Source organism: Denticeps clupeoides, chromosome 1 (genome assembly GCF_900700375.1).
Source record: "Denticeps clupeoides chromosome 1, fDenClu1.1, whole genome shotgun sequence".
NCBI lineage: Eukaryota > Metazoa > Chordata > Actinopteri > Clupeiformes > Denticipitidae > Denticeps > Denticeps clupeoides.
Window position 1 is genome coordinate 27,746,496 of NC_041707.1, and position 21,930 is coordinate 27,768,425.

General features: G+C 39.0%; 1 protein-coding gene across 10 annotated transcripts in view; it reads left to right on the plus strand.

Moving 5' to 3' along the window:
- dctn1b (dynactin 1b) overlaps window positions 1–14,523 on the plus strand; it is a 53,262-nt gene extending 38,739 nt beyond the window's left edge. For 9 of the 10 annotated variants that reach the window (XM_028998338.1, XM_028998367.1, XM_028998363.1 and 6 more), the window contains 10 exons: window positions 2,742–2,873; window positions 2,990–3,115; window positions 3,849–3,991; window positions 4,270–4,436; window positions 4,579–4,590; window positions 5,450–5,562; window positions 8,620–8,800; window positions 9,153–9,226; window positions 13,790–13,879; window positions 13,957–14,523. In XM_028998338.1, coding sequence (XP_028854171.1) covers window positions 2,742–2,873; window positions 2,990–3,115; window positions 3,849–3,991; window positions 4,270–4,436; window positions 4,579–4,590; window positions 5,450–5,562; window positions 8,620–8,800; window positions 9,153–9,226; window positions 13,790–13,879; window positions 13,957–14,094 — 1,176 coding nt within the window. In that variant the 3' untranslated portion in view covers window positions 14,095–14,523. The remainder of the gene's footprint in view (window positions 1–2,741; window positions 2,874–2,989; window positions 3,116–3,848; window positions 3,992–4,269; window positions 4,437–4,578; window positions 4,591–5,449; window positions 5,563–8,619; window positions 8,801–9,152; window positions 9,227–13,789; window positions 13,880–13,956) is intronic. The other variant, XM_028998356.1, reaches the window with a different exon arrangement.
- The last annotated feature ends 7,407 nt before the right edge of the window (window positions 14,524–21,930 follow it).

The window sequence follows — 21,930 nt, forward strand, 5'->3', positions numbered from 1 at the left end:
TTTTCTGGCTCCGCGCTGTCTATGAGGCGCCAAACTCTGCTTGAATCTGTGCGTGAGAGAGACCGAGTGTGTTCACTCCGCTCCACGCTCAAATAAAGTTTTGATTATTAAAAAAAAAAAAAAAAGTCTCCATGTCGCGTGACACAACGAATCGATTAGGAAATTCGTTGCCAACTCTTAGTAATTGATTTTTATCGATTTTTATCGATTCAATCGATTCGTTGTTGCAGCCCTAATCTGTACACAGTCGAAATAGTCCCATCAGGGTCATGTGAAATGGGATGTTTAGTTTATTCCATTATTTTAATTAAACTGAATTAATGTAAAAGAATACTGTTTTGAACTAAGATGTCACAATAATAAAGGTTTTGACATGAAACTTTACAAATTTTACCTGAATTAATATTAAAAATATAGTGAATAGAATGGTATTAGACATTAAAATAAATTATTGTTCAATAAATCAGGTCTATAGTTACATCAAATTTTTTACAATTACAAATGTTATTTAATTAGATCTTGACAATAGAGGCCTTGAATGGAATGCTTTGACGAGTTCATAAAACACTGAAAAACTGACATTTACTTATTCACTGTTCACTTGTATTACATTAGAACAATGTCAGTTCAATTCTTTACCTTCTGTCACTGCAGTGAAATAGGATATTTTGTTTTGAAGTTTCTAGTGGTTACAGGCAACCATCTTAGAAGAGAACAATACAAACATTTTGTATTTGAAAACATCATGTGACCATGTAGAAACTTTTTGGCATGTATTGTGATGCTTTGATATTGAGCCACTGATAATCGTAATTGAATCATGAGACCAGTGAAGGCTCACACCTCTAGTGCTTAGGGTCATGGTCCTTTTGAAAGATGAACCCAGTCTGAGTTGAAGAGCACTCTTGAGGAGGTTTTCATCCAGGATTTCTTTTCATTTATCCTGAATAGTCTCCCAAGTTTCTGCAGCTGAATAACATCCCATTCACTATAGGGATGGTATTTGAATGGTGATGTAGTGCCTCGTTTGCCTCAAAAGTGATGACTGGTATTCACACCAAGAGTTAAATCTTTGTTTTTTTTCATGGTCTGAGAGTCCTTCAGGTGGTTTTTGCCATGTGCCTTTTCCTAAGGAGTGGCTTTCGTTTGTCCTCTATCATACAGACCTGATTGGTGGATTGCTGCAGAGATGGTTGTTCTTCTAGAAGGTTCTCCTCTGTCCACTGAGGACCTCTGGAGTTCTGACACAGTGACCATTGGGTTCTTGGTCACCTTCCTAAGGCCCTTCCCTGATTGCTCAGTTTAGGTGGCCGGCCAGCTCATGGTTTCTTAGCAGAATATTGCCAAAGCCACACTGTACCTCAACCGGCTTGCCTGTTTCCCTTTGCCATTTAGTCCAGTTTCTTTTATGGGCACTTCTGGATATGGACACTGGTCAACATGAGAACTCTGACTAGTCTGCAGCTACTCTGCCACTTCCCTGCCATCGTAACAAAATAATCAATGTTATTTTGTTCACATCTTATTACAATCTTAAGCTCTCTCACCATTATCCTTAGGGCAGGGTCAATTCTGTTGATTCCCATGTATTTACACACATTTTGAACTAGTACATCCAATCAACGTACCCCACAGACATAAAATCACGTGCTGTTGTGGTCACGCATTTGTTTTACAGATTCAAACAAAACATTTATTTCTCATATAGCCCAAAATCAGGTTAGTAGTAGCCTGGTGGGTAACACACTCACCTATGAACCAGAAGACCAAGGTTCATATCCCACTTCTCATTGTGTCCCTGAGCAAGACATTTAACCGTAAATTGCTCCAGGGGGACTGGCCCTGTAACTACTGATCGCTCTGGATAAGGGCGTCTGATAAATACTGTAAATCTAATGAAAATTGCAAACAGTACGTCTCATTGTACAACATTGACAGGCCCTTCAGTTGACAAAAATCAGAAAAAAAAAAGGGAGAAACCTTGGGAAGGAGTGAGTCAGAAAAGGGACCCCATTCCATGAAGTGAAGTGATTGTCATCGTGATGCACAGCACATGGTGCACACAGTGAAATTTGTCATCTGCTTTTAACCCATCACCCTTGGTGAGCAGTGGGCAGCTATGACAGGCGCCTGGGAAGCAGTGTGTGGGGACGGTGCTTTGCTCAGTGGCACCTTGGCGGATCAGGCAGATCAGCAACCTTCTGATTACGGGGCCGCTTCCTTAACTGCTAGGCCACCTTTGCCCTAGCAGTGGTGAGTGAGTGAGTCATTCCAGGGTAGAGTGAGCATGCAATAGTGTCAGTGCAGGCTTGGCAATGATTTGTCCATGTTTGGAGCAACTGGACAGTGCATAGTTTGTTTTAGTCCAACGTCAAGTCTACTCTGCATTAAAATGCTACTCGTACATTTGAATATCCTTGACGTTTTAGCGGTTATGGTGTTTGTGGCTGTGGTCTGGTACATTTCATGCAGGTACATCTAGTCAGCAGCTTGTCGCCAGGAACCAGGAGAGTAACCCTGAGTCCACTAGGACTGAGTGGTTATGGTAGATGCCTGTGTAGAGTGCAACAATGGACATTGTGGTCTACCTAGGACAACCTAGATGTGAGATGAGCATTATAGTATATCTGTTATTTTTTTAGCTGACCACCTGCTTAGAATTAAATTCTTGGTACCAATAATTCTCAAAAGATGACTGCATGCTTTTCCACTCAATTTTTTATTGTGTATCTGTTTTGCAGATTTATGGAACTCCATGTATAAATCCACATGAGTGTCTGCACCAATCCTGCAGTGTGGTCATTGTAACCATGAATAAAATGGCCACTGCCATGCAAGAGGGAGAGTATGACTCTGAGAAACCACAAAGTTGGGTAAGGGGCTAAGACACAGGGAGACTGTGAAAGTGTGAATGAAAGTGTGTTGATTTGGATGTACATTTAATCGCTTTTAAGCGATTTGACTTTTCTGATTCTCTGTGTGTTGTCAGACACCACCGGTGTCTATTCGTGCGGCCACATTAAGGGCAGAGTTAACTGATGCAGAAGGACGTGGTCTAAAACTGGAAGACCGAGAGACTGTCATCAAAGAACTGAAGAAATCACTCAAAATTAAGGTAATTACACACACACACCCACATGCATACACAGTATGCAAAAAATCTATAAAAATCTAGCATAAAGAAGGGATGACAAAGGGGCATAAGATACTCAAATTGCCTGTGCCTTGTGCAAATAAGGGTGTGGAAGTCATTGTTACAGGTTCAAGGTTCACGTCACATTATTGTCCTTGTTTGGAGGTACTGGGCAGAAATCGCAGTGTGTGCCAGGGAAGGTCCTGCCATGTCCAGCCTGTAAAAGTGCACAAATGTGTGCGGCATGACCTACAGCAGCAAAGCAGCAGCACAAATCTGTTCCCCATAGGAGCTGACAGAAGCCATGACTGAGAGACACACTTTAGCTGGGATGCCAGTTCTTGGCTGCCACTGCTGCAAATGAGCGTTTGCCCCACTGGCTGGCTGTTCTCTGCTGATGGTGGCTGTGTTGCCCGCTCTCAGGTGGTTGCTGCTGTTTGAGAGATTGAAATAGTTTTTTTTTTTGTTGGGGTTTGCTTTAAAAATTACAAGATGTACTAAATGTACCAAATGCTACTAAATAGCTCTGGTGAATGTTGAAGGTTATCAATATCTGTGCTATATATCCATAAAATGTGCAATATGACCTCACTCTGTGCAATTGTAATGTGCAATATCTTCACCCAACGTGCAATAGACCTAAATAATTTATTTAAAAATGTCTTAAAACAAGATTTTTTTTGAGAGAGATTTAGGTGTGTTTTGCCTATTTTAGGGAGAGGAGCTGAGCGAGGCAAATGTTCGACTCAGCCTACTGGAAAAGAAGTTAGACAGCTCATCAAAAGATGCTGATGAACGTGTGGAGAAGATTCAGATTCAGCTGGATGAAACACAGATTCTACTCAAGAAAAAAGAGAAGTAAGATTACCAAGACTAATTTTCCATTGAAGATATGTAAATAGACATTTGCTGCTTCTTTTTATTTAATTTTTATATTTTTAAATTTTGTTTTTTTTTTATGAATCCAGTTTTTTACCTGAATTAGTATACAATGCAAGGTCCAAACTAGCGTTCCCCTCACTAGGTATAGTTTTGATGCACTGTGTGTTATGGCATCTTTTTTTTTTTTTTGCTTGCTTGTTTGTTTCATGTTAGGTGTTTTTTTGTATTTTTTTTTTTTTTTTTTTTGGTCACAGAGATTTTGAAGAGACAATGGATGCACTTCAGGCAGACATTGACCAGCTGGAGTCAGAAAAGGCAGAACTAAAGCTGCGGCTTAACAGTCAGTCAAAGATGACTACTGATGGACTAAGAGGAAGTACAGTCTCTGGTGTTGCCTCGGTCATCACTGGGATTACAGGAGGTGCGATTGAAATTTCAAGTGTCAATACATCTGAACCTAAATGAATTATTTTTCCTATTGTTATACAGTGTTTGATATTTTTATTTTTTTTGTCTTTGTTATTTGCATACCCTCTAATACCTCTCCCTGTCATATGCAACAGAAGAACAGAAAGGTAACTCTAAAGATGGACTTGATCTGTTCCACCATTTAAATCAGGGGTGTCCAAACTATGGCCCATGAGCCAACTTGGCCAGAGATCCATTTTTAATGAGCAAATTATAAAAACACAAGGTGAACATATTGCCCTAATAAAGGCAACAAAACTAGTGTAACTAAAGAAAGAGTTTTCAAAGAGTGAGCAAAAATGGACGAACCAAAGGGGGGTGGGGTGTTGAAGGGTGAATGTAGAGAATGGCAGAGTGGCCTCAATTGACCGTATACGAAGCATGTTTTCTAAAACAGTGGCAAAAAATTACATATACTGTAAAATATCATAAATGCCAGAAAAGTGATTTTGTGTGGTGTGCTACTAATCTACTAGCACAGTCAGGTGTGTAGGAAACCCATGATGGAATAAATGAATAAAGAAAAGCTAGTTATTAATGCAGGATAATGAATATATTTAATATATTTGGTAGTAGCCTAGTGGGTAACACACTCACCTATGAACCAGAAGACCAGGTTCAAATCCCACTTACTACCATTTTGTCCCTGAGCAAGACACTTAACCCTAACTTGCTCAAGGGGGGGGGACTATAATACAGATAAGGGCATCTGGTAAATGCTGTAAATTACATTATACATATTTATTAGTCTGAATTATGTTATTGTATTGGGAGGGGTTATATTGGTTTGCTCTGATTTGGCTTGAAAAAATTGAAAAAGGTTTTGGCACCCCTTTAAATCAGTGATGTGATTCTAATGTGTGTGCCTGTTATTGTGAAAGGAAGCTTCTGGGAACCAAACTGTGCTTTATGTGCAAATGTGTCATCTTTCTGTGATTGTTTAGCATGTGTTCTCTTCATCTGTAGGTATGTGTCCAGTTGTTGGTGTCCAGGTGGTTGATTCTCCAATGCTCACACAACACATAGAGGCCCAGAGACTCTGCATGAAGCACCTGAAAAATGAGAACAACAGACTTAAGGTAAACAATGATGGACTGGTCAACCTGTATGAATTTTCTGTTCTAGACATGCATTTTGACATTAAAGTATGCTGGTAGTTTTATATGTGGCGTTAGGTGGGTGAGAGTTTTATTCTGGAGTTGCATAAATGAACTACAGTGTGTACCCAAGGGCGAGCGATTGATGAGTGATTACTTCAATGGACATGTTGGTGAAGGGAACAAAAGTGATGAGGCGGTGATATCTAGGAATGGTGTAAAAAAAAAAAAAAAAAAAAGAGGAATGCAGAAGGTCGGATTGATAGAAATGTCTGTGGTTAATACCACAGTATAATAAGGGTGAGGCACATATACTGATTTGGATGTAAATGCCCTCAAATTAAAGATTAAAGTCTGAAGTTACATTTAATTTAAAATCCTTTGTGCTGTGTATATAGCCAAAAAGATTAGAATTGTCCCAATATTTATGGATCTGACTATGTAGTTAGGAGGCAGAGCTGGTGATGCTGAGGTTTATGTTATGGGTTATGGGACAAGGATGGACAGGATTAAGAATGAATGTATTCCGATGTTTTGCAGACAAAGTCAGAGCAAAATTGCGTTGGTTTGGACATGTACAGAGGATAGACACTGAGTATGTTGGGAGATGGATCTTGAGGAAAGATTTAGAGGTTGATCTGCTGTAGCCACCCCTAACAGGAGCAACCGAGAGTTTAAAAAAATAAATAAATAATAGTTCAGTCAGGCAAGTATTTCTGCAATGTGGCTGCATTTGACAGTAAAGAATATATGCGCACAAAAGATGAGCAGTCTGAATACTCCTGAGCAGTCCTAATACTCTCCATCTTCGTGTAGGAATTGTTCCCTGGATAGTTAAATTCTGAACGAGTCATAGGTCAGACCCTACAGAAGAAGTAAACCAAACAGCAGCACATTTTAGCAGAGGCCTTATCCAGACTAAAAGGAAGACTCAGGAGCAAGAAACAATGGTAGCAAATGGGCTTTTCACTTTTTGTTCATAGGCTGGTGTTTTACCCACTAGGCTACTACCATTATATAAAATGAATTGTAAAGATTAAAATGTTGTGTTCTTTACATATGAAAATTATCATCAGTAATCAACCATGTTAAAACGTTGTAGTGAGCGAAATGTAAAGTGCTCCTCTCTTCCCATTTGCTTACTGTGTGTCACATGATGAGCAGGCTGATTATTTATTCACTCCTTCACTTTTAGTATCCGCTATATCCACAGGTTGTGGGTGCTGGAGAATATTCAAGATTTTTTTGGTTGTTATTTTCTAATAACAGAGTGTATATGAAACTACCACTTGCATTTGCAAACATGGTCAACAGAGACTGTCTGCCATCCATAAATAGCACACATTTCTTTCACAGTATCACTTAATCACTTGCAGCATCATAGAAAAGCCACCAAACACAGGGAACAGACTGTTGCACCCTCTCTACCTCTACTTCACATTGCTCCAGTTGATATGTCTATACCCTGGAAATTGGCATGCTAAACACACGGAAGATTTGTATTCTCAGCACTCAGGTTTTTTTTTTTTAGTTCAGTTATGCGAGACTCTGAAGAACCAGCGCTCTCTCCTCCTCATTTGCATTTAAAGCCACAGAAACAGCACGTCCTGGAGAAATCCTAAAGCACCCCACACATTTTACTAGTCGTATGAGTGACATCACAATGACATCCCAGGTGGGAATGGATATGGAGTCGGATGACCATGAACTTGTAGTTAAAATGCAACTCAAGTGAACACTACAAATTTGTATCAGCACGTAAGACTCTGAAACCAGAAATATCTCATTTATTTCCAACAGTTCCTTTTTACTATATATGTAGTACATCTTGCTTAAAATCTACCTGTTTTTAAAAAAATATCTTATCTATATTTTTTATTAAGCTACAGTATTAGGAAATAACATTTGCAGTGTTATTTCCTACAGACCTGCAGATAATATAGATTAAATATTATCTGCAGTACAGATAATATTTAGTCTATTTTAATAATATTTAGATAATATTGAAAGGTTAAAAAAATAACATATATTTGGAAGGAAATTTTATGTATCAAATAATAATATATTACATAAGACAAAATACAATTAATATTATATTTGGAAGACCACCTGGCTCTCAGTGTCTGCAAAGAAAAACTAGTTGACAACCCAAATGCAGGGTCTTAAATTTTATGAAAGTGGTCTTAAAAAAAGGTCTTTAAATTTGGCTTTGGTTTTCTTAAACCTGCAGATACCCTGGGATGTTTTGCAGTTATATCTGTTAAAGAAAAACTGAATCTGTGTGTGTGTTTGTGGTCATGTTAATCAACTATAACTATAACCTTTCTTGCTATGGCTGTAAGTATCTCAGTAGCTGGGAAGGTAAGTGATCTAGTTAAAATTAATAAACAAGCCCAGGGTCTTAAGAGCTCTGGTGCTCTGCACACAGATGCTACTGTAAATACAGGTTTATACTGGGTTTGTTCATCTCATGTCTGAATGTTCTTCATTTATTTCCTACAAATTTAAGAGGCAAATTTATAAAATGTTCTCACAGGGGAGCATACCAATGGACCACGCTACACCATAAAGATTTTTATATCAAGGATCGTATGGGGGCCTGGTTATGTGTTAATGTGTGGCATACATAGAACCCAAACACCTGCTCACCTCCCAGGCATGGAAAGAAGTTCAGGAATTTTTTTTCCACTATCACCCCTGGAATTTTTTTATTAGTTACTGTAGGTGAACACAGGGATTTGATGTGGACACTAACAGGCTACTATTTCTTTGCCTATTTTTAACGTTTTCCTTTGTTTATTCATGAAGCGTCAGTGTACTGTTTACTATATTTTCTATATATGTTTTATATTTACTGTATTTTTACTTTTGTAATATTTAAATTAAGTGAATTCTTAGAATAAACATTTTCGTTTTAGTTTATGATGCTGTCACAATTTATGAGCATTTGGAAACCTACAAACTATGTTTCTAACAGACATTACATGTTGTGAGTTATTGATTATCCCAGATATACCTTTTTTGACACTGTTTTCTCAGGCAGAGAAGATGTGCTCCCAGTTGGCATCCTTGCCACCTCTCTGTGTCCCCAGACTTGCAGGTCATGGGGCCACTGGTGTGCAGTCTGGTGCTCTGTTTCGGAAAGCACAACAGCTGTTGGAGACCCTACAACAGATGAGTGCAAATGTTCGGGTGGTGGACATCACAGGCAAATCTCCAGGTTAGACACACACACAGACACACACAAATAAAATAATTTGGGCTTTGAGCAGACCTTCTAGATGAAGTACACAGACACATGATATCTATTTCCTAGAAACTTTCAGTTCAAAATAAGGAAAAAACACATAGCTAAAGGGTTGCTTAAGAAAGAAGGGTTCCGGTTTAAGGGGCAATGGGAGGCCTTCTGGAACTGGTTTATGTAGGATGGATTGTATCAGAACATCAATCTAGGTTCTCACACAGTATGCATTTGAAACCCTATATGTATCAATCTCTAGATAACTAAAATGGTTTGGGGTCTCATTTATCAGATATTTTATACATGTGTTTCTGGGTGTGTGAACATACAGTGAGTTCCAGTGCCCTGTTGTTGGAGGAGGCAACCAGACTGCAATCCCTTAGTGAGACTCTGGAAAGACTTCAGGTACCCAACACACACACACACAAAGCAATTGCATGTGTCTGCCATAATATCCTCCTGCATCTTTTTAATTAATTATTCTCCCTAGAATTTTATAGAACAATACAAAATTAAATTCAATATAGTGTTTGGTTGATTTTAAGAAAAAATGACATCTATTTGTAATAGTGGTGGCCCCGTAATCAGAAGGTTGCCGGTTCGAATCTCGATCAGCCAAGGTGCCACTGAGGTGCCACTTGAGCAAAGCACCATCCCTACACACTGCTCCCCGGATGCCCACTTCTCACTCAGGCTCACTCAGCATGGCTGCCCACTGCTCACTCAGGGTGATTGGTTAAATGCAGAGGACACATTTCACTGTGTACACCGTGTGCTGTGCTGCTGTGTATCACAAGGGACAATCACTGCACTAATATCACGTTTGCAATTTAATTTGTGATTGTTTTTTGTCTGTTCACTATTCAGTATACTATATGTATTAAAAATTGTATTGAAACATTATCTGCCTGGCAGGCTACAGCCACTTTCAGACATGGCAATTTGCTGCGCTTTGCTCTGAAACCCATTATTTTCTATGGCTTGCGCGGCAAAGCGGTCAAAGTTGATATTTGTTGAACGTTGACCACTGCACACTCTAGTGCGTTTTTGCTCAACCAGTAGAATCAAAGCAGGCTAAAAAAAAAAGCTAATATTTAGAAAGCCATGGCTTGCTTTTTTTTTTTTGTTTTTGTTTTTTTGCACTGACAGAAATGTGAATGGGACACATGATTGTAGCAGAGGCTGGAAAGGGTTGGGTGTGCTCTGGATAACAGTTTTTGTCATGTGACTGGACTGCATTACCACTGGACTGCATTACCACTACCTTAAGACCTGTCCAAATTGGGTGTCCCACCTGAAGGCTGATCTTAGGGTTACTGAGACACAAAAAACCCCTGACCACGATATGGTGTTAATCCCTCAGGGGGAAAAATAAAATATAGCCGCGAGCGGCAGTAGCGTGATTCGCTGTGGTACACTGTGCACATACAGAATTTGTTCCATATCCAAAACGGCATTAGCTATTTCTGCCCATTTATTGCACGTGGCAACCATGTGGTTAAGAAAAGTCCACATTTTTTTAGAATTATTTGCTTTGGGACTCATTTAACAATACTTTTTATGCAGATTGCTCAAAAATCCTAGGACTAGTTTGAAAGTACGATTTCTGATTAGTTAGCACAATAAAACCCACAATTTTAGATTTGGCATACAGCAACATATTTAACAAAGCCATTGTTCTGTCTAATGTTTCATGAACCAAAAAAGCATGTTCAAAAGCATGACTGTCATAGCACCACTAAGTGGCCACATTTAACCAAATTTGAACCATTAGCTCTAAGCGCCAATGTTAACACTAATAATAATAATAATAATAATAAATACAACTGCTTGGACCCCTAATAAAATCTGATCTAAAACACTTCTCTATGAGACTTAAACTGTGAGAAGAACAATGCACTAGTCTTCCACTGACTGTACAAATATAGGTATATTTTTAGTTAATTATCTGACCAGTCACTAAGATTTTGAAGATTTTGAAATTTTCTCCTTCCTCTAAGCCTCCCATACATTTACAATGTGTGATTTATTTTTTTTCCTGGTCGTTTCCTGTTGTAGGGTAAACACCCAGCTCAAACTGTATGAAAAAATTGCATGCAAAAAAAAAGGTTTTTGTTTAACAAGTAAGAAAAAAATACCTTTATTGGAGAAACTTGTTTTCTTTTTCTCAAGAACTTTGCCATTTGTCCTGCATGCTGTCAATCAACTTCTGAGTGAAGGCAACGCATTCCTTCATAATCACTTTGGCATTATGGCATGGTGTGAGCTGACTCCCTTGGATGAGAAGCAGTCCCGCACATGAATGGTCTCGGGATGCTTTACTGTTGGCAAAAGACAACCAGCCTGAAAGGGGCTTTATCAGAGAAAAGGACTTTACTCCAGTCCTCTGCAAATCCCTGTACTTTTTGCAGAATATCAATGTCTGGCCTTGATTTATTTTCTTGGAGAAAAGGGGCTTCTTTGCGGCACTTCTTGATACACCATGCCATCCTCCAAAAGTTTTCGCCTCACTGTGCATGCACCTGCCAGTTGTCATTCCTGAACAAACCCATGACTGTAGACAGGTTTGTGCCTTTCCAAATCATGCCCAATCAGCTGTTTTTCCACAGGTGGACCCAATTAAGCTGCAGAAATATCTAAAAGATGATCAGGGGAAACAGTATGCACCTGAGCTAAATTTTGTCATGTTTGTCATTAGCGAATGGTCCGGAATTTGAAAACACGGTTACTGTATATTACAGAAACTTAATTAGCAAGCCCAGATAATTATCCAGGTAGTTATCCATATTTCAGCTATACAATTATATGCAGGGTTCATACAGGTGCTGGAAATCCCTGAAAATGCTTGATTTTAATATAATGTTTTCAAGGTTAGAAAAGTTCTTGAAGGGCTTGAACCTGCTTGAATTTGAAATTAGATTGCTTTCATAATAATTCGTTATCTTACGGAGTAAGTTTTCCTTTTAGCTAAAAATGCATTTCGCACATAACGAAAAAAACTCCACTCGAGTATGCGTTTGTGGTTGTAGTGGTGTAATCTTCCAGTGGATTTGCGCCCTCTGTAGGAGCTGAGTGGGAGGTGAAAACATTTAAATAATCGTTTTGGTTTTGATGTTCTTAAAAATAACCCATGTGATTTAATGTCAAAATATGATGTCGTTTAAACTGCATTAACCAGCAATATTACATTAACAAATATTAAGACATACTGTAACAAATGCATTGCTCATGGTTTAAATGAAACCTTATTGTAGTGTTAATATAATCGTTACAATATCAAGAGCAATAATCAACTGCCATGCTGCCATTTATGAGTGGGGATCTCACCAACATGCTTTGGAGTCTCTTGGAGAAGTTTTATCAAGCCCAGTGTCATGAAGAATGCAACAACTACATTAAAGCTTCTACAAGTTGACTATGCTCATCCAGTCAACCACATGGTTGTTACCAAACTGAGAGTGGGATTTGTCACAGAGCGCAAGCCCTGGAGGAGCACAAGAAGAAGAACTCAGATGCCGAGAGGCTGAGGCTGGAGTTTTTTTGCTGAAGATGGTCTCCATGCTTTTTGAAAAGGCTCCACTCAAATATCCTCTTGTGAAAAGCCAAGGGTGTTCCTCGAGCAAAGAGGTGAGCACCCGAAAACTGAACACTGTTCTGTGGCTCTTTGTCGAAACTGGCCATATTGAAGAGAAATGCTGTGATGAGATTCTGAGTTTAGTTACTTCTATAACCACAGCCTGATGACAGCATCAGATTATTTTAGAAACTTCATCCCAGAAAGGGGAAGTTTGGATGCATTCTACCATGAACATTTATCCAACTATTCAGAGTGTCGCCATCTATGGGAGTTAGTGAAACTTCTCCTGATCCTTTCACATGGCCAAGCCTCTGTTGAAAGAGGGTTTTCTGGTGAAGAACCTCAAGGAGCATTCATTAATCTCCCAGCGGGTTATTCGTGACCATGTGCGGAGTGTTGGAGGGCTTCTTAATATAGCCTACACAAAGGAGCTACTCCTCTCGGCCCCTGCTGCCAGACAGAAATACCATATGTATCTTGATGACCAAAGACATCTAAAGCAAGATGAACAGAAGGCACAGAAGAGGAAAGGACTAATGGAAGAGATAACCGATATAAAATCCAAAAAGAGACTAAAGGAGGAAATGAGGGTCTTCCTGAAGTCCGCTGATGACAATGCAGTAAAGGCTGAATCACAAGGAAAACAGAGTTTCATCTCAAAGTCCAATGGCCTTCGAAGAGCAGCAAAGGAAAAGAAAAAAGTCTGGAGACTTTGGCGAATTTTGGCCTACTCCTGGATAAGCTAGTTATTATTTTTGCAATATTCACTGCAGTTTCATTGTTGCACTATTTTCATTGCAGTTTTTTTGCACTTGTGTTGTTAACTGCAGATTTTTTCCTAAACTCAACAGCCTAAAGGGCACTTTACCAATTTAAGTTATTGATAATGTAATTCACGCCATGCCATGTGAGGGCTGCCCAAGATAAGCAGAAAGCAGAAAAGAATGTTCCTATTTTACAGAATTAAAGTGTTTTTTTGAAATTGTATTTATCTGTCTGGTGATTATTTGTCATTTATATATAGGTTATATCGAATGTGTTGATACATTTTGAACCATTAAACATGTTTTCCTTTAACCTCTTAACTGTCACCATTTGACGGGTGGGACATTTGCCATACACTTACAACAGTACCTTAGTCCCAACCTAAGGTAATATTGACAATAATAAAAGTAATATTTATGAAAGCTCACAAACTATGGTTTTCATATTTGGTGACTGATTTTCAAAATAGTTGACATAGAAACGTTTGTTCATTAATTTGCACTAAGAATATTCTCAGACTCAGAGACAAGGGTTTTGTACTACACTCAAACAAAATCTGACTGAAGAAATCAACTTTAGGTAGAAAGAGACCAAACCTAAAAAGAACTGAACTTTTCTGTTTTCAGTATGAGATATCTGAGCATGTGGTGACACAGAAGCCTGGTGCCCGTGTGTCTTCAGATTTTTCCACTTTCCCTTGCACTTCTTTTGTTAAGGTCAGTCTGTTCAAATTACACTGAATTACAGCTTTGTACTGCACAAACCAATTATACGATTTCTCTCTTATTTACAGGCTAAGGAAGAGAGGAGTGGAGAGACTGTATTGATGGGACGAGTTATGGTTTCTTGCAGCAGTGGAGAGGAGATTGTGCATCAGCTTATTCTGCCACAGCCTTTGCTGCAGAAAATGAATTACTTATTAATGACCTAAATCACTGCTTCCTCCAACTGAATTGAATCATATAGAATTTAACCATGAAATTTTGGGGTTCCTCATTTAAAGTGATACATTGTGAAGTGTTACCTTTTGGCTATGCTTATTCTATAAAACGCAAGCTCCTATGCGTGTCAGAATCTGCCACTTTCTGGAAAACATCTGTGCAAGCAGCATAGTGATTATGACAATTATATGCATTTGTGCATGGCCTAATTATTATATTACTCTATACATTTTTCAATTCAGAATTCATTTCATTTTAATAAATGTCAATCTTCTTATATATGCTTTATTACACTTAATCTGTTCTGTTGTTCCAGCACCTGTATGCACACTTCACAACGTAGATATTAATGATGCTTTATAGTGTTATGGCAGCGATGCAGAGCAAAAGATTTCACAATAAACTGGTTTTCAGCAAGCCTCTATGGTATGTGTTGTATTTTGTACAATAATTATTGGTAATATTTGTCATTAAGTAGAAAAAGGAGACCCTCACATTTCTGGAAATGCCTTTGAAGGCTGTACATAATTTTTTCAGGAAATTCAACTCCCTAAACAGGTCATAAATCGAGGTACTGGTGTGATTTGTAATTGAAAGTGTTATTCTAGCACATTGACTAATGCCAATCTAAGGCATTTGAAAATCATTACTATTTCATATGGAACACAGATCTGTTGAAAATATTCACCTAAAGATGGTGCAAACAATGAAGCTGTGTCAAAACAGAAAACAAAGCTACAGTTTGTGGATACCACAGTGATTGATTCAAGCGTAGTTTTTTTCCACAGCACTCTTAACAACTCATTATTATGCAAGGCTATCAGTAAGCCCTGGCCATTAAGCCTTACATGTTCACCTTGGACCTTTCATCTTTTGGTTTTGGCCAAGATGGGTGGTGGTAGCCTAGTGGGTAAGACACTTGCCTATGAACCAAAAGACCCAGGTTCAAATCCCACAGCATTCCAACCCTGCCACAAAAGGACCTGCTGACATCAGTGATCCTCTCATTAAAACAGGTGAGTGTGTTGAGCATAAGGCTGGAGATTATTTGGTGTGGGGATGCTTCTCATCCAAAGGAGTGTGCTCACTTAGGAAAACTTCGGAAAAAACAGTATTTGAGTCATTCTCAAAACTTTTGGCTATGACTATTTATTTCTGGTTGAAAATTTCCTGGGCTCTCATTTATAAAAATGTTGCATAAAACTCATACTGACAGTGTGCGATCAAAAGAAGGAAATGTCATTGTGGGTGACAGGCTGAAGTTACACCCTGGACTATGCTGGTGGGTGTGGGAAAACACAGCAGCACACAACTGGACTTCCAGGAAACCAGGGTTTAATTATTCTTCCATGTGCAAACAAAAATGAACAAATAAATAAACCCACACAAGGTTACAGTATTATATTGGCGACAGCATGACAGGGCAGTACACCTACTGTTCCCCTTCCTAACAGAAATTATCCTTTTTAATCAACCCTAATTACATTGACACCAAAACCCAAATGAAGCTGCGACCGAACCATTACTGAGGGGACTAAACCAGCGTGCACATATAGCACCTCGCCTGCAAGATTAAAAAAAAAAAACAAAGATAACCCCCCAGAGCAGTTAAACTGGATCCGGGAAGCAGGAAACACGAGTATGTATGGTTGCTTAGTAAGCCAGCGGGGTTGGATTCACCTTCTCACAGACAATTGTCGCAGGCCACAGTGGTGTCGTGTGTTGATGGTACCTAGAAACAAGGTGCCACTAACCACATTTAATATCTAAATAATTGCAGACTGACTATGTCAATGTGGGACTTCCACCCACATATTTACCCAATATAGCTCATGGGCAGGTCCGTTATATGTAGTCAGAGACTACATATAATCAATAATTTTTTATTAAATAAAAGGGAAACGTATTTACATACAAATAAAACAAAAACAGCAAACCAACACACACCAACTCAAAAAGACACATCAAGTCAACTCATGCAACAGGAAAATTTAAGGAAACAGAGAAAATAGTCTCAGTAATCAAGAGAAATGGCTTCATGCAGTCACACTGTTCTTGAGTAACATGGGCAAGAAAAAAGAAAGAAACCAAACAATATACAGAACAAGCTGGGTGACACAGGACTTGGGACTCTAGTGGGACTCTCAGTCACAGCGTGGACACCACCAGCCAGGATCCCGCTTTCTGTAATTTAGCCGCCAAGTCCTCAGTGCACACCAACAGTCAAAGCACTAAAACTACAAACAGGGCACAAGATAAGGCAACAACATAGCTCTGTCATCACGCAACACAGAACAAAACAAAACCAAACAGCAGCTGGTCAGACTGAGCATTTATTTAAAAAAAAAAAAAAAAATATATATATATATATATATAGAATGAAATTGCCACAAATCATGATCTGGATGCCCCCAGGTTACCTACCCTTCCAGCCCAGTGACCCTGCTCACTGCAAGAGATGCAGGTTAGTACTTCTCTGTTCGTGTCCCTTAAAAATAAAACAGAGGTTTTGAAAACAGGGTGAGAAGTCAGCTCTTACAGCCATTTTGTACGCATTCAATACATGAATAGTTTGAAATGAAACAATTTTTTTAATATACTACCAAGAAGCCAGCCATCTCATGTGTTGAAGCAGGCCATAATGCAATCACGTTTATTAGTATTATGTGAGAGTCACATGAATTAAAATAATTTAAATATGGAGCCTTTATTGCAATATGAGTGCTGTCAATTGCACTGATTACATTTGGGAACCTGGACTGCAAATTGCCTTTCGATGTTGGCCTGTTCTCCCACAGTTTAAGGGAACTTAATGTATCTACTAGTCATTTTAATAATCCCATCCAAAACAATATCAGGATATCAGACCTAGAATAGAATACTTTATTATTCTTGTATTTCCAACAGCAAGAAGAGAAATAAATAAATAAGAAAAGCAAAAAATAAATAAAAAAACAAACAAAAAAACCTAAATAATAAAAACAAAAAAGGGGGAAGGGAAGCGGTCTCCTATCAGTGTTGTAGTATTTTACTTTGTATATGCATTAAGAAATGACATGTCTATGCTGGACTTAAACTGGATGATTTAACATAATCAATAAATGGTGACCATATCTCCTTGAACTTTTCCTGACGATTAGCTTGATTGCATCACAGTTTTTCCAACTGCAACATGGAGAGCATTTCCTTAATCCAACCACTGAAAGAGGAATAACAGAAGAATAAGTCTTCTGGCCATTAATGAGGCGAAAGCTACCACTTTGGCTTGAGATATCGTAAGAATTACCTCTGGAGGGGGGACCCCAAAAAAAGAGATGTATGGTGTAGGTTCAATCGTTCTATTACATAAAGATGACTATGCAAATATTTTCCCAGAAATTGTACAATGACTGGCAGTTCCAGAACATGTGGACTAAAGTAGCTGGCCCTTGGTGACATGTAGGCACTCCGAGCTGGTATTAGGAATCATTTTTGCTATCTTATCTAATGAGTAGTGTAGACGATGTAGTACTTTAAACTGGATCAAACATTGTCTAATACAGACCGAGGAGGTATGAAAAGCTTCTAGGCAATGTTACTAGCTCTCACCTGTAACTACAATGTTAAGATCCTGTTCCCATGCCACTTTGGTTTTCTCCCACGAGGGTGAATAAATGTTCTGGATCAGAGTATATAATTTTGATATATTGCCTCTCATAAAGGGGTCCAGAGCAAGAATTTCTGCATCATTTTTAGCTGGTGAATGTAAAGATCTAAAGTGTTTGCTCACAAAACTTCTATTCTGTAGGAATCTATAGAAACGAGATTTGGGAATATTGTAACTTTTTTGCAATGTTTCGAATGTCGTAAGTGTTCCTTCAGCGAAGAGGTCATTGAAAAAGATCAAGCCATTGTTGTGCCAGGTTTGAAATGCTGCATCCGTTTGGAATGGTAAGAAAAGATGGTTATTCAAAAGGAGAAAATAAGCTTAGTTGCTTTATACGAAAATGTTTCCTAAACTGGAGTCAAATCTTAAGTGAGTGTTTTACTACAGGATTAAGGAGGCGTGAGTATGGCTGCATAGGTGTAGGAGCGCTCATTAAGGAAATAGGACAAAACCCTGAATCACCGTGCAATTCCATGTCTGCCCAAGCAGGGCCAGGATTATCACACCACGCAAAGATCCAGTATATTAATTTACTTATGTTTGCTGCCCAATAGTAATACATGAAGTTTGGCAAACCCATACCACCTGCTGCTTTAGGCATTTCAAGGAAAATATTCCTCATCCGCGGGACAGATTTATTCCACACAAATGAAGGAATCAAAGAACCTAACTCCTTGAAGACAGACTTGGGCAGGAAAATAGAAATAATTTGGAATTTATACAGAAAACGTGGTAGGACTACCATCTTAATGGTATTCACTCTTCCAGCCAAAGAAATGGGCAATGAAGACCATTGTGAGAAATCGTTTTTTGTACGCTCAAGTACAGTTTTTAAATTGTGCGCATAAATGTCTTTATAAGTACGAGGGACATTAATTCCCAGATAGGTAAATTTCACATCCTACTTAAATGGAAAGGAACTAAGATCCAGTGACATTGCTAACTAATTAACCTGCAAAATGGTGCTTTTGGAAAAATTCAGTTTATAGCCTGAAATTAAACTATATGACCGTAATAGTTCCATGAGGACTGGTATGGATTCTAAAGGGTAGAAGGTCATCTGCATAAAGTGACACCTTATGAGTTTTATTGAACCTGGTTACACCTGTAATCCTCTCTGATATTACAGAGTTAGTTCGTACAGAGGCCAGTGGTGAATTATACATTATTTTAACCAATGATATAAATTTCGGACCAAAACCAAATCTTTCCAAGACCTCAAATATCTTTCTGTTTATTTAATATTGTGGCAACATTCGCTGTTTTAAAACATTTTAATATTATTCATGATTAATTTGAAGAAATTAATATTTATTTTTTAAAAGCTGAACATGATGTTACTGAAATGAAATCATCGATGGTAGTAGCCTAGTGAGTAACACACTCACCTTAGAACCAGAAGACCCAGGATCAAACCCCACTTACTACCATTGTGTCCCTGAGCAAGACACTTAAATCTTAAGTTGCTCTAGGGGGACTGTGTATCAGCTTCTCTGTGTATCAGCAACATTACAAATTCTGCTTGGGGCAGTGGTGGCCTAGCGGTTAAGGATGCGGCCCTGTAATCAGAAGGTTGCTGGTTTAAATCCCGATCTGCCAAGGTGCCACTGAGGTGCCACTGAGCAAAGCACTGTCCCCACACACTGCTCCCTGGGCGCCTGTCATGGCTGCCCACTGCTCACTCAGGGTGATGGGTTAAATGCAGAGGACAAATTTCACTGTGTACACCGTGTGCTGTGCTGCTGTGTATCACATGTGACAATCACTTCACTCACTTGTATATATACACCTTATACAGTTTTATAACATATATGAAATGCATTACTTTTTCTGTTACTGTTTCTTCACATATTAGTCCAAAATTACACTCAGCTTTGTACAGTTACAACAGGTATAAAGCAAAATTAACAGTTATCATAGAGCCAGAAGTACAGAAGAAGAGTCATTTACAAGTACATGTTTGAGGAGTCTAAATACAAAAGATACAGAAGGATTGCATCCTACAATAAGGTTGAGGTTGAAGTTTATTGTCATATGTACAAAGTACAGCGTACAGAGCACAATGAAATTCTTACTTGAAAACCCCTCCCACGCATACAGAACATAGAATATGATACACAGAAGACAAAGTGGTGCAGCAGCAATAAATAAGTCACAGAAGGCTAAGTTGCATAAAGTGAATGTGCCTGTGATCCTCTGAGCTGTTTTCACCACCCTCTGCAGAGCTTTCTTGTCCTGAGCAGTGCAACTGCTGTACCAAGATGCAACACTCCCTGTGAGGATGGACCCCACAGCGCACCTGTAAAAGCTGGTGAGGACAGAGGTGGATACCCCAGCCTTCTTTAGGCATCTGAGGAAGTGAAGTCGTTGGTGGGCTTTTTTGGTGACCGCTGCTGTGTGTTCTGAGGACTTAAGGCTGGCACTGTGGGTGGCCCCAAAGAGCCTGAAGCTGCTGACCCTCCTCACAGCACCTCGTCCAATGTAGATAGGGGGATGAGCTGCATCCTGCCTCCTAAAATCCAAAACCATCTCCTTGGTTTTGCTGAAGTTGAGAGAGAGGTTGTTCTCCTGACACCACTCTGCCAAGAGTCTCACCTCCTCTCTCTAGGCCGTCTCGTCATTGTTGCTGATCAGGCCTACAACTGTGGTATCATCAGCAAACTTGATGATAGTGTTGGAGCTGTGTCTGGACACAGAGTTGTGTGTAAACTACAGCATTGGGCTCAGAACACTTCCCTGCGGTTTGCCAGTGTTGAGGATCACTGTGATGGAGTTTTTTTTTTTCTATCCTCACATGCTGGTTGGTGAGAAAGTCCAGAACCCAGGTGCACAGAGTAGCAGCGCCCGCAGCTTCTGGGTCAGCTTGAAGAGGATAACTATGTTGAATGCAGAGCTGAATCCACAAACAACACTCTGGCAGTTATTATTGTCCAAGTGAGCCAGGGTGGTGTGTGAAATGGCGTCATCAGTGGATCTATTGTGACGATATGAAAATTGAAGGTTGGAATGGAGCTCAAGATGTGCCCCATTATCAGCTTTTCAAAGCACTTCATTGTAATGGAGGTTAGTGCAACAGGCCGAAAGTCATTAAGGCATAAGAGCATATAGGTGAAGGGGGCAGTTTAGGAGGGTGGATATCGCAAGGCCTGATTCTATAATATCTAGTATTTACAGAGGAAAGCTATGTGTATACATATTTGTATATCTGGATTATAGTTGCATGATTAATCTAAACGCAATCGTAATCGCAATGTCAGTCTGTGCGATTACATGAACACAAAAAGCTGCGATTTAAATGATTAGTACATGGATTGAATCGGCAACATATCACTCATTCTGTCAAAGTTTGCGAGCTGAAGTCTCACTTCAGTCGAATGTGACGTGTTTGGTCACATGACTTTCGATTCGGTTCAATGGAGACCTCAGATTCGTGACTCACATAGACATATGGGTAGATGCCGCATGACGAGCTGCATTGTACGTCAACGTCGCCGCCATATTGCGATATGCTCTGCTGTGGAGTGAAGCATATGCATGTCTATGGAGAGAAGTGCATAAAAATGCCTCACTCTTGTGCTGCTTGTTTTGAATACATTTTATAAGTCTTAACCTTAGCTAAGCTAGGCTAAGCTAGCAAAGCTATGCATTCCTGTGTTCAAGTCAGCCTCCAAACAATGTTTTGGCTAAATGTAGGCATTAACTCTTTACACTGTTCTTAGCTGTTTAGTTAACGTTTCTCAAACTTTGAAGGTTTCCTAAAGAAATTCACCTCAGTTTACAAATCTTAACCTTAGCTAAGCTAGCAAAGCTATGCATCCCTGTGTTCAAGTCAGCCTCCAATCAACGTTTTGGTTAAACGTAAGAACTATAATACGGGATTTTATAATGTCCAAATATAATCCAAAGAGTTGTTTAGCCTTACCAGGGTTTGTCATTCGACAGTAATGTAAAGAGTTTTTTGTGATTATTTAATTTTGTAGAATATTGTATTTCAAAAGCACTGGGCATTTCAAGTTGTAAGTAGTTTGTATGTTTCACTTTGAAATTAAATTAATTTGTATGCGACTTTTCATTGATATACAAGCAAGTGCCCTTTATCATATCGCAATCGCATATCGCAATATTGATCTCAATAATTGCAATATGTCTTTTTTCCCCAAATCGTGCAGCCCTAATCTGG